The 17,671-nt window shown below is 37.1% G+C and overlaps 1 protein-coding gene across 1 annotated transcript; it reads right to left on the bottom strand.

Moving 5' to 3' along the window:
• Positions 1 to 12,340: 12,340 nt before the first annotated feature.
• LOC101332236 (bisphosphoglycerate mutase-like) lies at positions 12,341 to 13,190 on the bottom strand. The gene has a single exon (XM_004321751.4). The coding sequence runs from the start codon at positions 13,118 to 13,120 to the stop codon at positions 12,341 to 12,343; it is 780 nt and encodes a 259-aa protein (XP_004321799.2). The 5' UTR covers positions 13,121 to 13,190.
• Positions 13,191 to 17,671: the final 4,481 nt, after the last annotated feature.

The following is a 17,671-nucleotide window of genomic DNA, read 5'->3' as shown; positions in this document are numbered from 1 at the left end:
CCAAAAATTTAGCACACCTTTAGAATATGATAGTAAAAGTTAATACAATATATAATCTGCATTGAGACTGAGTACTACAAAGAATCAGTTTGGGAAGGATTGCTTGGGGCAATATTTGTTCTTTGTATTGCCTTGAGCTACTTGGTTCTGACTAAAAATTTGCATTCTCCCACAAAACAGAAAAACATGCAATTAATCAGACCCACCATTCTTATAAGGCCATTTTAAGAACTTTCACTATTTGTGCATACGGTCCATAGCCTCTTGCCCATCACTCTCCTCCCCCAAGCAGCTAAAAAAAAAATTTCCTTCCACTCATATAAGTACTATTCCTAAGAGGAGGCTTCCTTCCAAGTGATAAAATTTCAGTGATTCATAGTATCTTTGTAGAGTAACACTCATGTCAGGGGTCTCCTTGATTTACATAGTTAAATTTCCTTTGATACAAGAGACTTAGAAGACTTCCCTAAGATGGCACATGTATCAGTTAAGTTGGCACTAGCTGCTGTAACAACAACAAAAACAAAATTCGTAATGACTTTATACAGCAAACACCTATTTCTTGAGCACATAAAGTCTAAATGGTATTTTCTGATTGGTGGGTGGTTCACATCCAAATGAGCACCTTTTCTTCTTGTGTCCCAGCAATTTCCTAAGAGCTCAGATACTCTGAATTTAGCCTACAGATAGGGAAGAAAGATTGGGGGTGGGAGGCACATCCACTTTTAACCACTTTTTCTAAGAAATGGCATATCATTCTGCTCCTATTCTATTGTTGTGAATGTGTTACATTGCCTCACACAGATCCAAATGGGCCTGGGGACTGTAGAAGCTGAGTGGGCATCCTCTTCCTGGCAACAAGTCTACACCTATGAAAGAACAGCATTTAAATATTTTCTCTGCCAAAGGATGCAGAGGTGGCATGGAGTGATTAGACATTAACCAAGTGAAGAGCAGAGGGCGGGCATTAAACGGAAAGGAGGCAGTATGCTCAAAGATTGTGAAAGCATAATTACAAAATATTGTTATAAAAATGGGAGCTCAGAAGGGGCAGTTACTAATGCCCACTCTGATTCAATCAGGAAATATTGAGCACTATACTTGTGTTCACCATTTTGTACTAGAAGAGGAGAATATGGAGTTTAACAAAATGCAGCCACTGCCATAAAGACACTTCTGAGTCTTGTGTGAGAGACAGAATCTCTCACACAACTTTTTCCCAAGTCACAGTCAACCAACTATTTTTCCCAAGGTTTCTTCTACTTTTGATTTCTAATATATCTTGAGTTACTAGAATCAATGTTTACTTCAACATTTTGATTTCTTGGAAAATTATGTGCTAGCTATTACTTAATTGATTAATTTATCCAAAACTCAGTTTTATGGAATGTTTACAAAATGCTGAATTATCTAGGTGCAAGAGATAAGGTGGTAAACAAGACAGACAGTATCCCAGCTCACATAGAAGTCCCATACTTGTGGAAGTTATATGAACTGGGAATAATTTCTAAATCGACTGACAGCTGGTTTGAGTTTGAAGTAGGCATATTATTAGTATAAACAGAAATGGCATCTTATTATATGAGGCCCTTCATGTGTAGCTTTCCATTATTATTTTACAGGTTTCCAGAAGATGATTTCTCAGTGAACAGCATTACTAAAATAATATACAAAATCAAGACTCACAAATAGAGCTGTTTTAATGATACCCTGGAATCATTGTTTTTCTTTGTACCCTGGAATCTAAAATAAATGTTAAACAATGAGATTAGAATGAACTACTAGATGAATATTTTAAACTACTTTATTCTTAGGAGCAGGTATTTGATGATTAAATTAGAGATGGGCTAGATATTTCATTGAGAGAATTAACCTGATGCATTTGATTAGATCTAAATCTTCACATATGTATAATTCAATATAACTTTAAAGGCAACTGATTTCTATTTGTTGATTCCAGTTGCTGAAATATGAATTAGAAGTCTTTCCATTTAAATGCAGATTCACACTTTCCACCTGAGGGGCAAAATCAGTCATTTCTTTTGACTGAAATATATATAGGAAATATATGTATAGGGAAGTTTCATTTACATGAATATCCCTTCCCAACACAGGAGATCTTTTGCTTGTGATATCTAGAATATTTATTGCAATAATTTTATAACCTCCTTGTATTTACTTCATTGTTTTGTGATACAATTTCATGTGCTGAATAATGAAGATAAATAAACGTTAAACTTTCAGTGGGCATTGGAAAGGTGTGTGGAATTTTAAAATAGAAGTGACGAATTAAACAGCACCGAGTGACCAAATCAAAATTGAAATAGAGGATGCTGAAAAGCTAAGCACATTAATATACTGACAGAGATATAATATGTAGAGCCATTTTATGCCTTTTTCTTTTTTTTATTCTTCAAAAAATGAATCCTGGTAAGATGTTTTAAAATATAAAGCCCTGGGTTATGTATGTCAACTCATCTAATGTATACCTGAAAAGCTGCTACACTCATTTCCAATGTGGAGATTTATAACAGAGAAAATCAGAGTGGAGATAAATCATTGTAAAAGAGTCATATTAGCATCTTATTAAATGATTTCTTGTACTGAATAATAGTTAAATAGATAGTTCCATTTTAATAAGAAAGCATGACAATTTTTGCCAGTTCAAATGTTATGAGAATCTAAGTCCAAATATATATATATAAAATAACCATTTTTATAAGAAAATATTTACATGTGAACAAAATTTAAAGTTAACAAACAATATTTACCTCACATATTTAGTAGAAAATTTTACAAAATTATATTTTTATAATGTATCTCCTCCCTCAGAACAGATTCCATCTGGAAGAATATTATTTATGGCAAATAGTACAATTTGTCATTACTATGGCTTGAATACTTTCATGCATTCATTAAACAAAAAAATTTGAATACATCTTATGTGCTAGGTACTGGAGATTTAGAATTTAAACAGCCAATCTCTGAAGCACGTAGCATACAACCTAAGTAAAAAGCAAACTTTCAGTACTGTGTATTTTAAAAGATTTCATTTGGAACATCTAAATCTGAAACACTATAACCTTGGTTTCCCTGACACCATCCTCATCTGGTTTTATGATTATTCCGGTAGTTCCTTCAAGTTTCTCCAGGGACTCCATTTCCTTTGGTAATATTCTCTATTATTCTGAACTATGTGCTGTTGTTACACTGTACTGTCCTTGGGTGATACTATCCAGGTACACCCCTTCATCCATCATCTCTATCAGGGATTTTCAAACTTCACTGTATAAGAATCATCTGGATGCTTGTGATAAATTTAGATTTGGCAGGTCTGGTTGGGGCTCAAGAATTGTAACATGAATCCATGGTGATTTTGATGCAGTTCATCTGAAACCACACTTTGAGTAACATTTATCTACGACCTAGCAGTACCCAATCTATTGCTGAAGCCCAGATCTCTCATCTGGGCTTCACTGACATATAAACAATTACTACTAGAAATCTCCTCTTGGGTGTTGCAAATGCCCGTCATACCTTACAAACCTCCCCACATCACAATGCCATGGCTCCCCAGCATATTTTTCATACTACATTCCCTGACTTAGAGAATTCAACCTTAATACTCTTATATGATAAATTAGAAAGGTATTATCCCTAACTCTTCCCGTTACTTTATCTCCCTCATATGATCAATTACAAGATCCTATTGATAGCTCTTAAATAAATCCTGAATTTGCTCCATTCTCTCCTTACTGATTCCTCTGCTCTTACATTGCTGCCATCTCTCCTGTTTACACAATCATCATTTCTCAGTATATTGTATATGTTGACTCCAAAATGTTCTCTGACCCTCCAAAATTAAACTTACACTACACACTATAAGCCAGATGATATTTCAAGAAAACAAATCAGAAAAAAAGTTAAATATAGATAAATTTAAAAGTCCTTACCATAGTTATTCATCCATGCATGATAGGGCCCCAGCTTAACTCTCTAATCTCCTGTCTTGCCATTCTCCTTGCTACCTCACTGAACTTACTATACTCCTCCAAATGCACTCTACTCTTCTTTACCTTCTGGTCTTTGCATATGCTGTTCTTTCTACCTACAATTCTCATCATCACTTGTCTAACTCCTTCCCTACTTGGATGGCATATCTTTGGTGAAGGCTTCCTTCTATAGGAAGTTTAGCTTGGATCCATTTTCCACAGATTGCCTGTTAAGTTTATCTCCCATGCAATATTTGGGACATCTTTATACTACAAAATTGTTCATTACTTATCTGAAATTAAAATTTAACTGGGAAGCTTATATCCAGTCTGGCAACCCTAACATGTCCCATATAATTTACTATATCACAATTGCTCTTTGCTACTTGTATCTTTTAAGAAACTGTAAATTCCTCATGGCAGAAACTATGTCTCCATTTTTCTACATTGTGACACTACCCTTTTTGGGTAGTGCCCGGCAGTTAAAAATACTTGATAAAAGAATGAAATAATGTACTCAGTATTCAAACCTTATTACTTCTATTTTTCACTATACCATGTTGCTTCTAAATCATAACAGAAATTTTGCATTTAGTAAATATGAATACTCTAAATATAAAAAAATACTACTTAATTCTTAACAGAGACTAGGATTTCATATGGTAACATGACCTATGAATGATTATACTTTGGGTGTAATTTACCCCTGTGCAACAAATATAATTCAAGGAATCATTTTATGAACCCAAAGCTCTACGAGGTCAGTTGTCTCAAAGACTCACAAAAACATGTTAAATAATGATGTGGACTGTCATTGTTAAAGCTTATTTCAATGAGAAGTAAGACTTTTAAGAGAAAGCATTAGAAAGAAATTGAGTTGAATTTTTCCCATTTGTACTCAACGGAAGTCCATTGTTCTCAATTTTCAGATTTTCAAAACTTTAAAGAAAATGTTCTTTGAAAAAAGAGTCATTTAAACAGTTTTCTGAGACTAAATTTAGAGTTTTCTATGTACTGTGACTGAAAGCAATGATCTGGATATTCCAAGTAAATTCTAAAATTAGAAAATACCAATATCAATTATAGGTCCATTAAAACAAAGCTTTTTGTAATTGACTCTAGTAGCAATTGATCTCCAAATGTCACAAGATGCCATGAGGCTTTTAGAATTGATGATGGATAGCAATTTTAGCAAAATTAGGCATAGCTATCACAAAGCAGAAATAGCATCTGTTACATGATAAGGAGTTATTGGCGTATGAAAAGAGCTGAAAAACAATATTTTGGAACTAGTTGGGAAAATGTGCATTTTTCCCCTCCAGTGGTATTTGAAAGTAAAGGAATAAGTAATCAAGAAATAGCAGATAATGGTAAATGGTATTTATTCATTGAACAAATGCTTATTGAGGCCCGGCTGTGTGCCTGACAGTATTCTTTGCTTTGAGTGGGATATAGATAGGTAGCCAACAAAGAACAGAGCAACTAACTTTTGATTCAGCAATGCCAATTATTCCTCAGTTGATAACTTGTAATTCCTAGATTTGAGGGCACTAAGAATACTGATGGCCACTGAGTTTCTATTTTGTGTTTAATGCTTTTGTAAATAAAGCAAATTGGTTTATCTCCACCCAAGAATGTGTGGTAACACAATCCTCAAGCTGTTAGGTACCACAGCAACCTTACCTCCACCATCTCCTCTCAGATATTCTCTTCATCTGGCTCCATTTCTACTGCTGTCCTTTCTGTAGAGGCTGTCTTGTTTTATTTTTTGTTCTAATTTTCTAGCTCTTATATTTCAAGTCAGTGTGACAAGTAATTTGTCATCCTTGCTCCCAGTTGCAACTTCCAAAATATTTCACCCCCTTTAAGAAGTATACAGACAGGAAAATCAAAATAATAATGGCAGCAAATTCCTTATCCTTTTGAAGCTCATGCCATGCACCTCAGTTGCTCACTACCCTTCCTCTTTGCCCTTTTATTCTGACCTCTTATCCATTCCTCTCATTAACTGAAGAATTTAATTTTTAAATTATAGCCTTTTTCTGCATCCTTACTCTTATCTCCATTCTAATGACTTCAATATTTAGTAAGTGAAACATCCAAGTTCTCATACTATTGATTCCTTTACTTCTTTACCTCCAGTGCACATTTCTTCCACTTCATTCAGTCTTTCACTTCCTATGAGGCAGGCTATGTTCAGACCTTATCATTAGCTGAAATTGTATCACTTCTGAGTTCTCTATTTCAAATATTTCCCTCTCCAACCACATTTTTCTATTCTTTTAGCTCACTGGTTTAATTACCTTTAACAACACGATTCTTTGGTTACATTGACCTTGCCAGTACATTAATCATATTTATCTCTCACTTTCTACCACAGCCCCTTCTCTCTTGACCTCCCAAATTCAGGTAATTATAATCAGTCCAGTGCAAATACCATGAGCTCACTTGCTTCCCTCTCTTTGTCTTACTCACTTGGTAATTTCCCAGCCCTGAATGATCCATGCAGCTGAAAAATTACATCGTCTTTGAGAAAATCACATGATTATTTTAAGCTGGCTGGTATCATTTTAAAATTAGCAAAGTCATTGTGAAATGGACTATCATTCTTACATATTTAGTTTATGTATTCATCAGATATGTTTTGGTAATGTTTTATGGACCAGGAGCTATTCTAGGTGTTAGAGTTATGAGTGAAAATTTTGAAGCAGATCTTGTTTTTTTTGTTTTTTCGGTTTTTTTTTGCGGTACGCGGGCCTGTCACTGTTGTGGTCTCTCTCGTTGCGGAGCACAGGCTCCGGACGCGCAGGCTCAGCGGCCATGGCTCACGGGTCCAGCCGCTCCGCGGCACGTGGGACCTTCCCAGACCGGGGCACGAACCCGTGTCCCCTGCATCGACAGGCGGACTCTCAACCACTGCACCACCAGGGAGGCCCAGATCTTGGTTTTTATGTGGTTTATATTCCATTGGGTCTAGAAAGAAAGGCAGACAAAACCTGAGTAAATAAATAAGGATTCAGAGAACAGAAGATAGTACTAAAGGATATTTATTCACTGAAAAAAAAATGTATTGAGCACCTGCTATCTGTCAGGCATGCCATTATATAAAAAAAAAAAAAAAAAAACAAAACCTTAAAATAGGGTAATGATATAGAAAGGCCTGGAGTAGAGGGGAGACTTTATAAACTCTATAATGCCCCCCTTATGGGGAGATATTTTTGCTGACACCTGAATTGTAGAGGCTGGTAGAAGAGTTTTTCAAGATGGAAAGTTTAGTCTTCCAAACCCCTGAACTGGGGAAAAAACATGTCCTGTCCAAAAACAGAAAGAAAACACAGAAGGAAAATCTGGCTGCTCTTTGTGTCCCTGGGAAAGAGTGATGTAAGCTGAGGTTGGAGAGATAGGAAGGGATGATGGTGTGATATTTTTCAGTTTCCCCTTTGGTAGAGAGCTATGAAGGCAGAAAGGAAGCACTGACTCTCCTTCCTCAAACACCTTCAACCTTCCCATTTCATTCTAAGCAAATGCTCTATCTCTCTGTAATAACCAAGAACTCTGAGACTTTCTTTCTAGCATTAGTTGCCTGGTTGGTCAAGTAAGGCCCTGTGTTGAAAAGTAAAATATCCTAATTATAATATAGAATAAATCTATATTTTAATCAAGAACATCATTGGAATCCCACTTTCAACATGTGTATGTGTTGTGTGTATGCATTAGTCTTCAAGATAATTTAAGAAAAAATGTATATACTCATATACATAAGACAATATAAAGGCTGTGCTCTGCATAAGTGACTGATATAATTTGAATGTATGTGGTCTAATGATCTTAATCTCTCAGTGTTACATACAGAAATGTCTCTTCCATAATTTTCTGACTTAAATCTTTCCCCCACTTCACCTCCTGTTTGTTGATCAGAAGGGGTCTTCTTCTGCAGAATTCAAAGTAGAACTGGGTTTTACAAAGCAATGCAACTCTGGAAGCCAAAAAAAGAAACAAAGTGGAAAATAATTGACAGATATTTTAAAGCAAGAATTTCTTATGCTCATGACATTTTAAATGACTGAATTTTTCCAGAGTATCTGAAATTCAAAGTAGATAATTTCTTTCAACATTTTGTTTTAGATTAAATAAATTTTTAAAGTAATCTCAGTATGTTTGGTTTTTAATGCCTCTTTCTCTGTCAACTATTTTTTTTATTTTTTTTAATTTATTTATTTTTTTAGTAGCCCAAAGCAGGCTTTTAAAAAGTGTAGTGTTGTAATTGCTTTATTCTGACAGGAACTTCCATACGCTGAAGATGTGAACATAATTCCTTGGTCTATTCAGAAGTAAACATGCCCAGTGGTTAAATGAGTTCAGATTATTAATCATTTTCTGAATAGTTATATTTTTGTGAAATTGGCAATGAGATTTTACATTTTTTCTCCTTCTACCTGTCAGAGATAACTGGTCAACATGAGGACATGTTTGAGAGGTTTGGTAGTGTTGTAAGATAAGGTGGTTTCCCATTTTCTCCACTGACAGCTATGGGCAGCAGGGTTCTTTGTCAAGTTTCTGTACTATTTTAGTTCCTCCAGACCACTGACAACCATGTAGTTTTCAGAGTTTTCTTGGCTTTGCATTATAGACTGCTCAGATCCCCAGACGTCAGTATCAAGCTAGTGTTTACATCTAAATGGCTTCCTTCATTAAACTCCAGCTTTGATTTTCAATCTATTAAATTTGTGTGCTGTTCAAAGGAATAAAATGATCTCAAGCATTTATTTAATAGGCTTTGTTTGTACAATTACTAAATTAAGATCATCACTGAGTATTACTTCATCTGGAATGATAATTTCAAAGCTGTCATTTTACAAGCAGTGTCAAGAGAATAACAGAATTTTGAAATCAGTTTTAGTGAATAAAAGTTTTTTTCTTACTGTAGGATACAGTAAAACTGAACCAAATAATTTAATTTGGAAGTAAAGCCAAAGTGAATTCACAAAATGTGTAAACTCTAGAGCATTGTTAAGAGATTAGTGTTGCTAATTTAAGGTACTTCAGACTTACTTCACTGCATGTATACAGATCATTTGAATTAAGCACTTTTTCTGTTTATAAGTAAATGATCATGATCATTCTAAGCTGCTAGAAGGAAGTTTCTTCTGTTAAGTAGGTTTTACATTCCAAATAGTTTTACATATTTTAATTTACTAAGTAAATATTTTATGCAAAAACAATGCAAAGATAAATTTGATCATGGATTCTACATTTCAAAAAAGTTATTGTCCTATGCTTTAGTGTATATTGGGATATCTTTATAAATAACACATTGATCATAAAAAGGAAATGGATTTCTTTTTAATAATATTACAGCATGGTCATGTTTAAATGCCTATTTAAAGAGAACCTATTCCAGATGAAAGGGAATGGAATGTAGATAGATTCACCTTCCATTATCATATGATAAGAGCCGAGGCATGACCTTCAATGTCTTCCTAAACATGAGATAAAATGGCTTTCTCTGGATACATAGAAAAAAACAAAACAAAATGAGACAAAGCCATGGTTTCCATTTACTCTGCCAATTCATCTCCTGTAACCTATCAGAAATGGTCAAATTGGGATTATCAAGGACTCATTTTAATCTTGGTTTCAATTTCTTTTTCCAGAAACATTTTGCCAGAGAAAACAAAAGTAGCAGTTTCCTGCTCTCACTTGCAACTTACATCTTTTTCTCTTTCCTTACATCCAGATTAAGGACAAAATCTGAAAGACTTTGGAATTATTTTTAGCCTCTTCACCATTTCATATTGAAACTGTGCAGGACCCTGTGGGTCCCTCTTGGGTACAAAAGCCTCTCCATGTCCCTGGTTTCTTGTTTGTAGCAAAAAAATAAAAAGAGAGTGCTTTAGTTTCCCAGGCTTTCCCAGAGTTCCAAAGAGCAGATTCAAATAGTTAATGATTAGGACAATAGAGTCACAGGACTCCTAGTTCCTCCTGAAGGGATGCAGATAACAATCTGATGCATATCTTTGAGTTGTTCTATAGAAACTAAGATCCCCACTCAGGTGGAGGATGGTGAGTACATGCTGACCACAAGCACTAGACCCTGGACTGGTTGGAACCAGAATGTTGAGTTTCTGGAAACGTGATCCCTGAACCTCACCACCAACCAATCAGAAGGTCCAGGACCTCATCATGTATCCTAAGATCCTCTCCCCTAACTCTGTCTTTAAAAACCCTTGTCTGAAAGTCACTGGGAGTCCTGGTCTTTTGAGTGTGAGCCACCCATTCTCCTTGCTTGGCCCTTGCAATAAACTTTTCTCTGCCCCGAACTCTGGCCTCACTGTGCACTGTGCACAGGAACTTGGGTTCAACAAATTTTTGTTCTTTTTTTTTCCATAAATATCTCTTCATTTATTTCAGCCAAGATCTCAAAAACAATAAAACCAAATTTTACCAGAAAGTGTCAGCAAAAATTCTCTCTCTCTTAGGAAGTCTGTAATATTCCAAAGTGACTGGGTGTGAGCACAACTTTGTGTGCAGGAGCACATTGTGCTGCCAGGTGTCCTCTGGAGGAGGATATCTAGATGTGGGACAAGGGAAGAATCCAACTCTAGGATCTTGAGCCATGTTAAGACATGGTCACCTCTTGGGCTGGAAAATTCAGATACCAATACCAGAGATACCAATACCAATACCAATACCAGATACCAATACCAATACCAATACCAGATACCATATCATGTCCCAAAATGATCTGAGTTGAAGCTTAGCAATAGGTTTGGAATTCTAGGAAGATCTGGTAGTTTTATTCTTGGCCCTGATCTCTGAATTATAAAGAGTGTTATTTGGTTAGGCAATAGGACTGTGAAAAGAAGGACTACCACAGAGAAGCCAGTAGTTGGTCAGGAAAGTCAAGCATCCACATTCCACGTCCTTATGCATCACAGATGCGACCAGCTGTGAGCAAACCAGGTTCATTTCTTCTTTTCAGCCATCTTCATCAGCTGATGCTCTAAGTCTTGATTTAAGGATCAATGGAGACCAAGCAATAGCAAGGGTTTTAGAATTAGTTTCCTTCTAACGACAGTTTTACTATAAAATGGATACAAATAAACCAACCCACCAATGGAAAACTGTGAAAAACTGGTGATATCTGTAACAGCTATGATAGTTGTAAATTGTTTACATGATTTTATCATTGAAATGTATGCCACTTGCTTTGAAATAAGGCAGTAGCTTAAAGAAATGATGACTTACCTATCTCTAGCATCTAAAAGCATCCTATATCAAGACTGATAAGCAGTCAATTCTGTCTGTGACCTACCCTGAATACTATAGACTACGTACCATAATGTTTTGCCCTCAACAGGTAAAGAACAAATGTATGTGACAAATGTGAATATACCATTTCCCCTGTTCAAGTGAATAAAATTACACCCACTATATTCTACCTTCCTGCTGACCCGACCTTCAATTTTTAGAGAATTAGGCATGTCTACGTGTTGAAATGAGTACAACTCTTTGTGTTATAGGAAGATAAGATCAGAGACTAATTCAGAAGCCTATACTTAATATTTATGAATCATATGGAAATACTTGGAATGGGTACCATTTTCAGTCACAGAACTTATTTTTAAATTAATTTTAAAGACCCCAAGATTAAAGTTTAAAAAACAAAAACAAAACAAAAAGAGAACATGAACAGATATAGCTGTCCATATGCTACTAATTCTAGCAGCCAGAGAGGAATTCCACCAAATGTCATGAGGCAAAGGGCCTTGGTATTTGTTGTTGGCTGTCTTGGAGGAATCCATCAGTCACTCTCCCATTTAATGGGTCTCTGATCTTAACCTATCAAAACATCTCTTTCCCTAGAGGAAAAGACTAGTAATAAATACTTAAGTATAGTGTGTTATCTAACGTCCTTTATTATCATCCTAGAAAGCCTCAGTAAATATAAACATGAACTACTTATTGGAGTAAGTAGTGCCTGTCAGTGATCACTCTATACTGATTTATTGAATGAGGAATACCTTGAACTTGAACTTCACTTGTTGCTCTCCCATCTTGGAAACGAAACTTAAGACATTGATTAAGCCCCACTGGTAACTAACTTAGTGACTAATTCAAACGGGCCCCGGCAGGGGCTAAAGCATAAGGCTTATGACATTAGTACTCAAGGCATCCTAAAGCCTTTACCTGAGCCAACATAACTTACCTAGTTACTTATGCAAACTCCACCCCACAGCCTAGATCTGGAAAAATCAGCGGGGGGTGGGGGGAGGGAGATCAGCACCCATAACATACTGCATGTCACTCCTTCTGCAGCTATTCCTAGCCAGCACGTGGGAAAGATTTTATTTGTCATTGCATTTCACTTTTCCTTGATCCTCTACTTTCTTAATGGCTGCTTGGATAGCCTCTTGGTTGCCCAGGAACTGGTGAGGTCCAACAGCATGCAGGTTCTCATCCAGTTCCAGGATAATGGGGACTCCAGTAGGACAAGTAATGTTGATAATGTCTTCATCTGAGATAACTTCCAGATGTTTCAGGAGTGCCTGGCTGCTATTTCCATGAGCAGACATCAGAATGGTTTTACTACTTAATACTTCAGGAGCAATCCTTTTGTTCCAATAAGGAAGGAGTCTCTCCAGAACATCCTTTAAGCTCTCGGATCGTGGCAGCTGATCCAAAGGAATGGCACACACTTTGTACCTCCAGTCATTGTAGATTTCATGGTAGTAAGGATGGGACTCCTTTATGGGTGGTGGGGTCACATTGTAGCTCTTTCTCCACAGCCTCACTTGTTCCTTGCCATGATTCAAAACAATTTGCTCCCTGTTGAGACCGATCAAGGCTCCATAGTGACACTCACTGAGATGCCAGGAGCTTTCCACGGAAACCTGCTCCTGCCCCAGCTCTTCTAGGATCAGCCAGGCTGTGAGGATGGACCGGTTCAGGATGGATGTGAACACAGGATCAAACTCAAAGTTTAGTGCTTTGAGTTGCTGCCCACAGTTCTGAGCTTCTTCCATTCTTTCACTGTTAAGTTTTTGATCCACCCAGCTACAAAAACAGTTCTCTTTATCCCAAGCACCCTCTCCATGTCTTAACATAATCAGTTTGTACTTGGACATACTGATGGCTGAGCTTCTCTAGTGCTTTCCAATGGGCCAGTGTTCAGTGACAGCAATACGTCTGCAAAAAGGCCACCAGCGGCAGGCACTCCTTGGAAGCACTGAGCAGCCAGTGCCTCCCAGGACTCCTCACTGCGGCCGGTGTCAACTCTCTTTTCTAGCCCAGGAGCCAGAAGGGGCAGGTCCCAACAAAAATATTTTCAATATCTTCTAGATGTGAAAAGGAGAAATAGAATCACTGATCCAGGACTTTTAGAATATCCATGGTTAAATTTACTTTGAAGACATCAGTTTTCTATTTCAAAAGCAGCCCCTCATTCTGTGATTTGTAACAAAAATTATTAAAACTAGAAGATGCCTCATATATATGATTTTACATTAAAGATCAAATTTCAGATTTTTGCTTCATAAATTACACAACATGTCATATGGAAAAGGCCAATATTTTGGTTCACTTGTCAATGCTCTCAGTGTTTAATGAAGCAAAGTGTAGCTGTGTTATTTTTATTGTGGCACTTGATCATATTTTCATTGGCAGACCCACAGATGGCCATTTTTAATCCAGAAAATATCTGGCTAGATACATTTTAGTTTTGATCTACTTGTTGTTCACATATGTTTGGAAATCTCTGCTGCCTTTGCTTTCTACAATGGAAGCTTTTTTTAAAATTAATTAATTAATTTATTTATTTTTATTTTGTGGTACGCGGGCCTCTCACCGTTGTGGCCTCTTCCATTGCGGAGCACAGGCTCCCGACGCGCAGGCCCAGCGGCCATGGCCCACGGGCCCAGCCGCTCCGCGGCACGTGGGATCCTCCCGGACAGGGGCACGAACCCGTGTCCCCTGCATCGGCAGGTGGACTGTCAACCACTGCGCCACCAGGGAAGCCCCAATGGGAGCTTTTATAATGAAATATTTACATTGACTTCCTAGCTCTTTTGAAAGTCCTCCCCAATCTGAGTCTCAACCTACGTTTCCAAACTTTATTTTACTGCTCCCTTCGTATGTCCTCTGCTTTAGCTAAATTGAACTGATCATCATTCTATATGAAAATATGTCTTTGTTCCTTCATTCCTGGGCCTCCCTTCACTGGAATTTTCCTGACCTCCAACAACTCACCCTAACCCTTATCTCAAGCATTATTGCCACCTATTAAAGTACCATTTGTCCAAAAGGACTAATCTCCAAAATATATAAACAGCTCATGCAGCTCAGTATTAAAAAAAACACAAACAATCCAATCAGAAAATGGGCAGAAGACCTAAATAGACATTTCTGCAAAGACGACAGCATATGAAAAGCTGCTCAACGTCACTAATTATTAGAGAAATGCAAATCAAAACTACAATGAGGTATCACCTCACACCAGTTAGAATGGGCTTCATCAGAAAATCTACAAACAACAAATGTTGGAGAGGGTGTGGAGAAAAGGGAACCCTCTTTCACTGTTGGTGGGAATGTAAACTGATACAGCCACTATGGAGAGCAGTATGGAGGTTCCTTAAAAAAACTAAAAATATTGTTTCTAGATTTTTTGATGATGGCCATTCTGACTGGTGTGAGATGATATCTCATTGTAGTTTTGATTTGCATTTCTCTAATGATTAATGATGTTGAGCATTCTTTCATGTGTTTGTTGGCAGTCTGTATATCTTCTTTGGAGAAATGTCTATTTAGGTCTTCTGCCCATTTTTGGATTGGGTTGTTTGTTTTCTTGTTATTGAGCTGCATGAGCTGCTTGTAAATTTTGGAGATTAATCCTTTGTCGGTTGCTTCATTTGCAAATATTTTCTCCCATTCTGAGGGTTGTCTTTTGGTCTTGTTTATGGTTTCCTTTGCTGTGCAAAAGCTTTGAAGTTTCATTAGGTCCCATTTGTTTATTTTTGTTTTTATTTCCATTACTCTAGGAGGTGGGTCAGAAAGGATCTTGCTTTGATTTATGTCATAGAGTGTTCTGCCTATGTTTTCCTCTAAGAGTTTGATAGTTTCTGGCCTTACTGGAGAGGGTGTGGAGAAAAGGGAACACTCTTGCACTGCTGGTGGGAATGTGAATTGGTTCAGCCACTATGGAGAACAGTATGGAGGTTCCTTAAAAAACTACAAATAGAACTACCATATGACCCAGCAATCCCACTACTGGGCATATACCCTGAGAAAACCAAAATTCAAAAAGAGTCATGTACCAAAATGTTCATTGCAGCTCTATTTACAATAGCCCGGAGATGGAAACAACCTAAGTGCCCGTCATCGGATGAATGGATAAAGAAGATGTGGCACATATATACAATGGAATATTACTCAGCCATAAAAAGAAACGAAATTGAGCTATTTGTAATGAGGTGGATAGACCTAGAGTCTGTCATACAGAGTGAAGTAAGTCAGAAAGAAAAAGACAAATACCGTATGCTAACACATATATATGGAATTTAAGAAAAAAATGTCATGAAGAACCTAGGGGTAAAGCAGGAATAAAGACGCAGACCTCTTAGAGAACGGACTTGAGGTTATGGGGAGGGGGAAGGGTGAGCTGTGACAGGGCGAGAGAGAGTCATGGGCATATACACAGTAACAAACGCAGTAAGGTAGATAGCTAGTGGGAAGCAGCCGCATGGCACAGGGATATTGGCTCGGTGCTTTGTGACAGCCTGGAGGGGTGGGATGGGGAGGGTGGGAGGGAGGGAGACGCAAGAGGGAAGACATATGGGAACATATGTTTATGTATGACTGATTCACTTTGTTATAAAGCAGAAACTAACACACCATTGTAAAGCAATTATACCCCAATAAAGATGTTAAAAAAAAAAAAACTAAAAATAGAATTACCATATGACCCAGTGATCCCACTCCTGGGCATATACCCAGAGAAAACCATAATTCAAAAAGACACATGCACCCCAATATTCATTGTAGCACTATTTACAATAGCCAGGTCATGGAAGCAACCTAAATGCCCACTGACAGACAAATGGATAAAGAAGATGTGGTACATATATACAATGGAATATTACCCAGCCATAAAAAGGAATGAAATTGGGTCATTTGTAGAGATGTGGATGGACCTAGAGACTGTCATACAGAATGAAGTAAGTCAGAAAGAGAAAAACTAATATCATATATTAACACATATATGTGGAATCTAGAAAAATGGTACAGATGAACCAGTTTGCAAGGCAGAAATAGAGACACAGATGTAGAGAACAAACATATGGACACCAAGGGGAGAAATCGGGGCTGGGGGTGGTGGTGGGATGAATTAGGATATTGGGATTGACATATATACACTAATATGTATAAAATAGGTAACTAATAAGAACCTGCTGTATAAAAAATAAATTAAAATTTAAAAAATAAAATAAAGTACCATATGTCTAATCTTTCAACTCCATAAGTGCTGCACTAACTTTTGCAGATTTTTTTCCTTCCTTGAACTCTGGAAGTATTGCCTTATTTCTTAGGACAAATTTCTGTTTACAAACTGTAAGCTTCTTGTTATCTTTCTCCTTTCAGAGTACTTATTCACATACTCTCACTACAACTGTTCAGCAGTATAGTCACCTCCTTTCTTCCTTTTCCTGACCCCTCTACTTTGCATCAATCTTTACAACTCTCCTTTCTCTTTTTTAACTTGAACTTCATGGCACTCTTAATATTATTCATACCCCCTAGAGCTTATTTCTTTATTTTAAGCCCAACTTTGAATGAATCAATTCATGTTCCCTGTGCCTTATTCTGCTCTGTGGAAAAAAAAGTAGAAGCCACCAGACAGTCTCCCTGATCCACCTACATGCATCCCATTTTACTAGTAAAGAATTGTTCGTGTGCCAGTCTGAAGAAAATCTCCCCACCTGGCTGTAGATCCCATCTACTCCTATAGTCACAAGTACTTTATCCTTCTCTGATAATTCTATCCTTTCTCTCATACATTCAACTTCTTGTCATTGCCCCAGAGATCTTAAACATAGTCACATTTATTTAATTAGTTAAACAAACAAAGAAAAACCCAAATCCAAGCTTTATTCTCCCTTTCCTTCCTCTCCAGTTACAGGCTTATCTCTCTTCTTTCCTTTATAGCTAGAAGGTCAGATAGTGAACTATACCCAAGGTCGCGATTTCTTTTGTTCCAACTCACTGCCCTACTCATGCTAACATTCCTTCAATCATCATGATTCCATGAAGTAATTTTCATAAGTGTGACTAATAATTTCATGTTGATAAAGATAATGGATATGTTTAAAGTACTTATTTCATATCTTTGTAGTATTTGAGCCAATTAACCACTGTCTTAAAACACTTTCCTTCCCTTCATTTCCATGACATGATTTCTCCTAGTTTTCTCGTAACCCTCTGGCTGCTCGTTCCCTGTCTCGTTGGTCGTCTCACCTTCCTTTACCTAGCCATTAGATTTAGAGTTCCTCAAGGTTCAATCCAAAACCTTCTCCTCTCTCATTTAATATTCTCTTCACAGGTAATCTCAACCACACTCAGAGGGGTAATCACCATCAATGCTCATCTCAGCCTCAGATTTCTCACCTGGGCTAGATCTACTACTC

This window comes from Tursiops truncatus, chromosome 1 (assembly GCF_011762595.2).
Source record: "Tursiops truncatus isolate mTurTru1 chromosome 1, mTurTru1.mat.Y, whole genome shotgun sequence".
Classification (NCBI taxonomy): domain Eukaryota; kingdom Metazoa; phylum Chordata; class Mammalia; order Artiodactyla; family Delphinidae; genus Tursiops; species Tursiops truncatus.
This window is presented reverse-complemented; position numbering and strand designations above follow the sequence as displayed.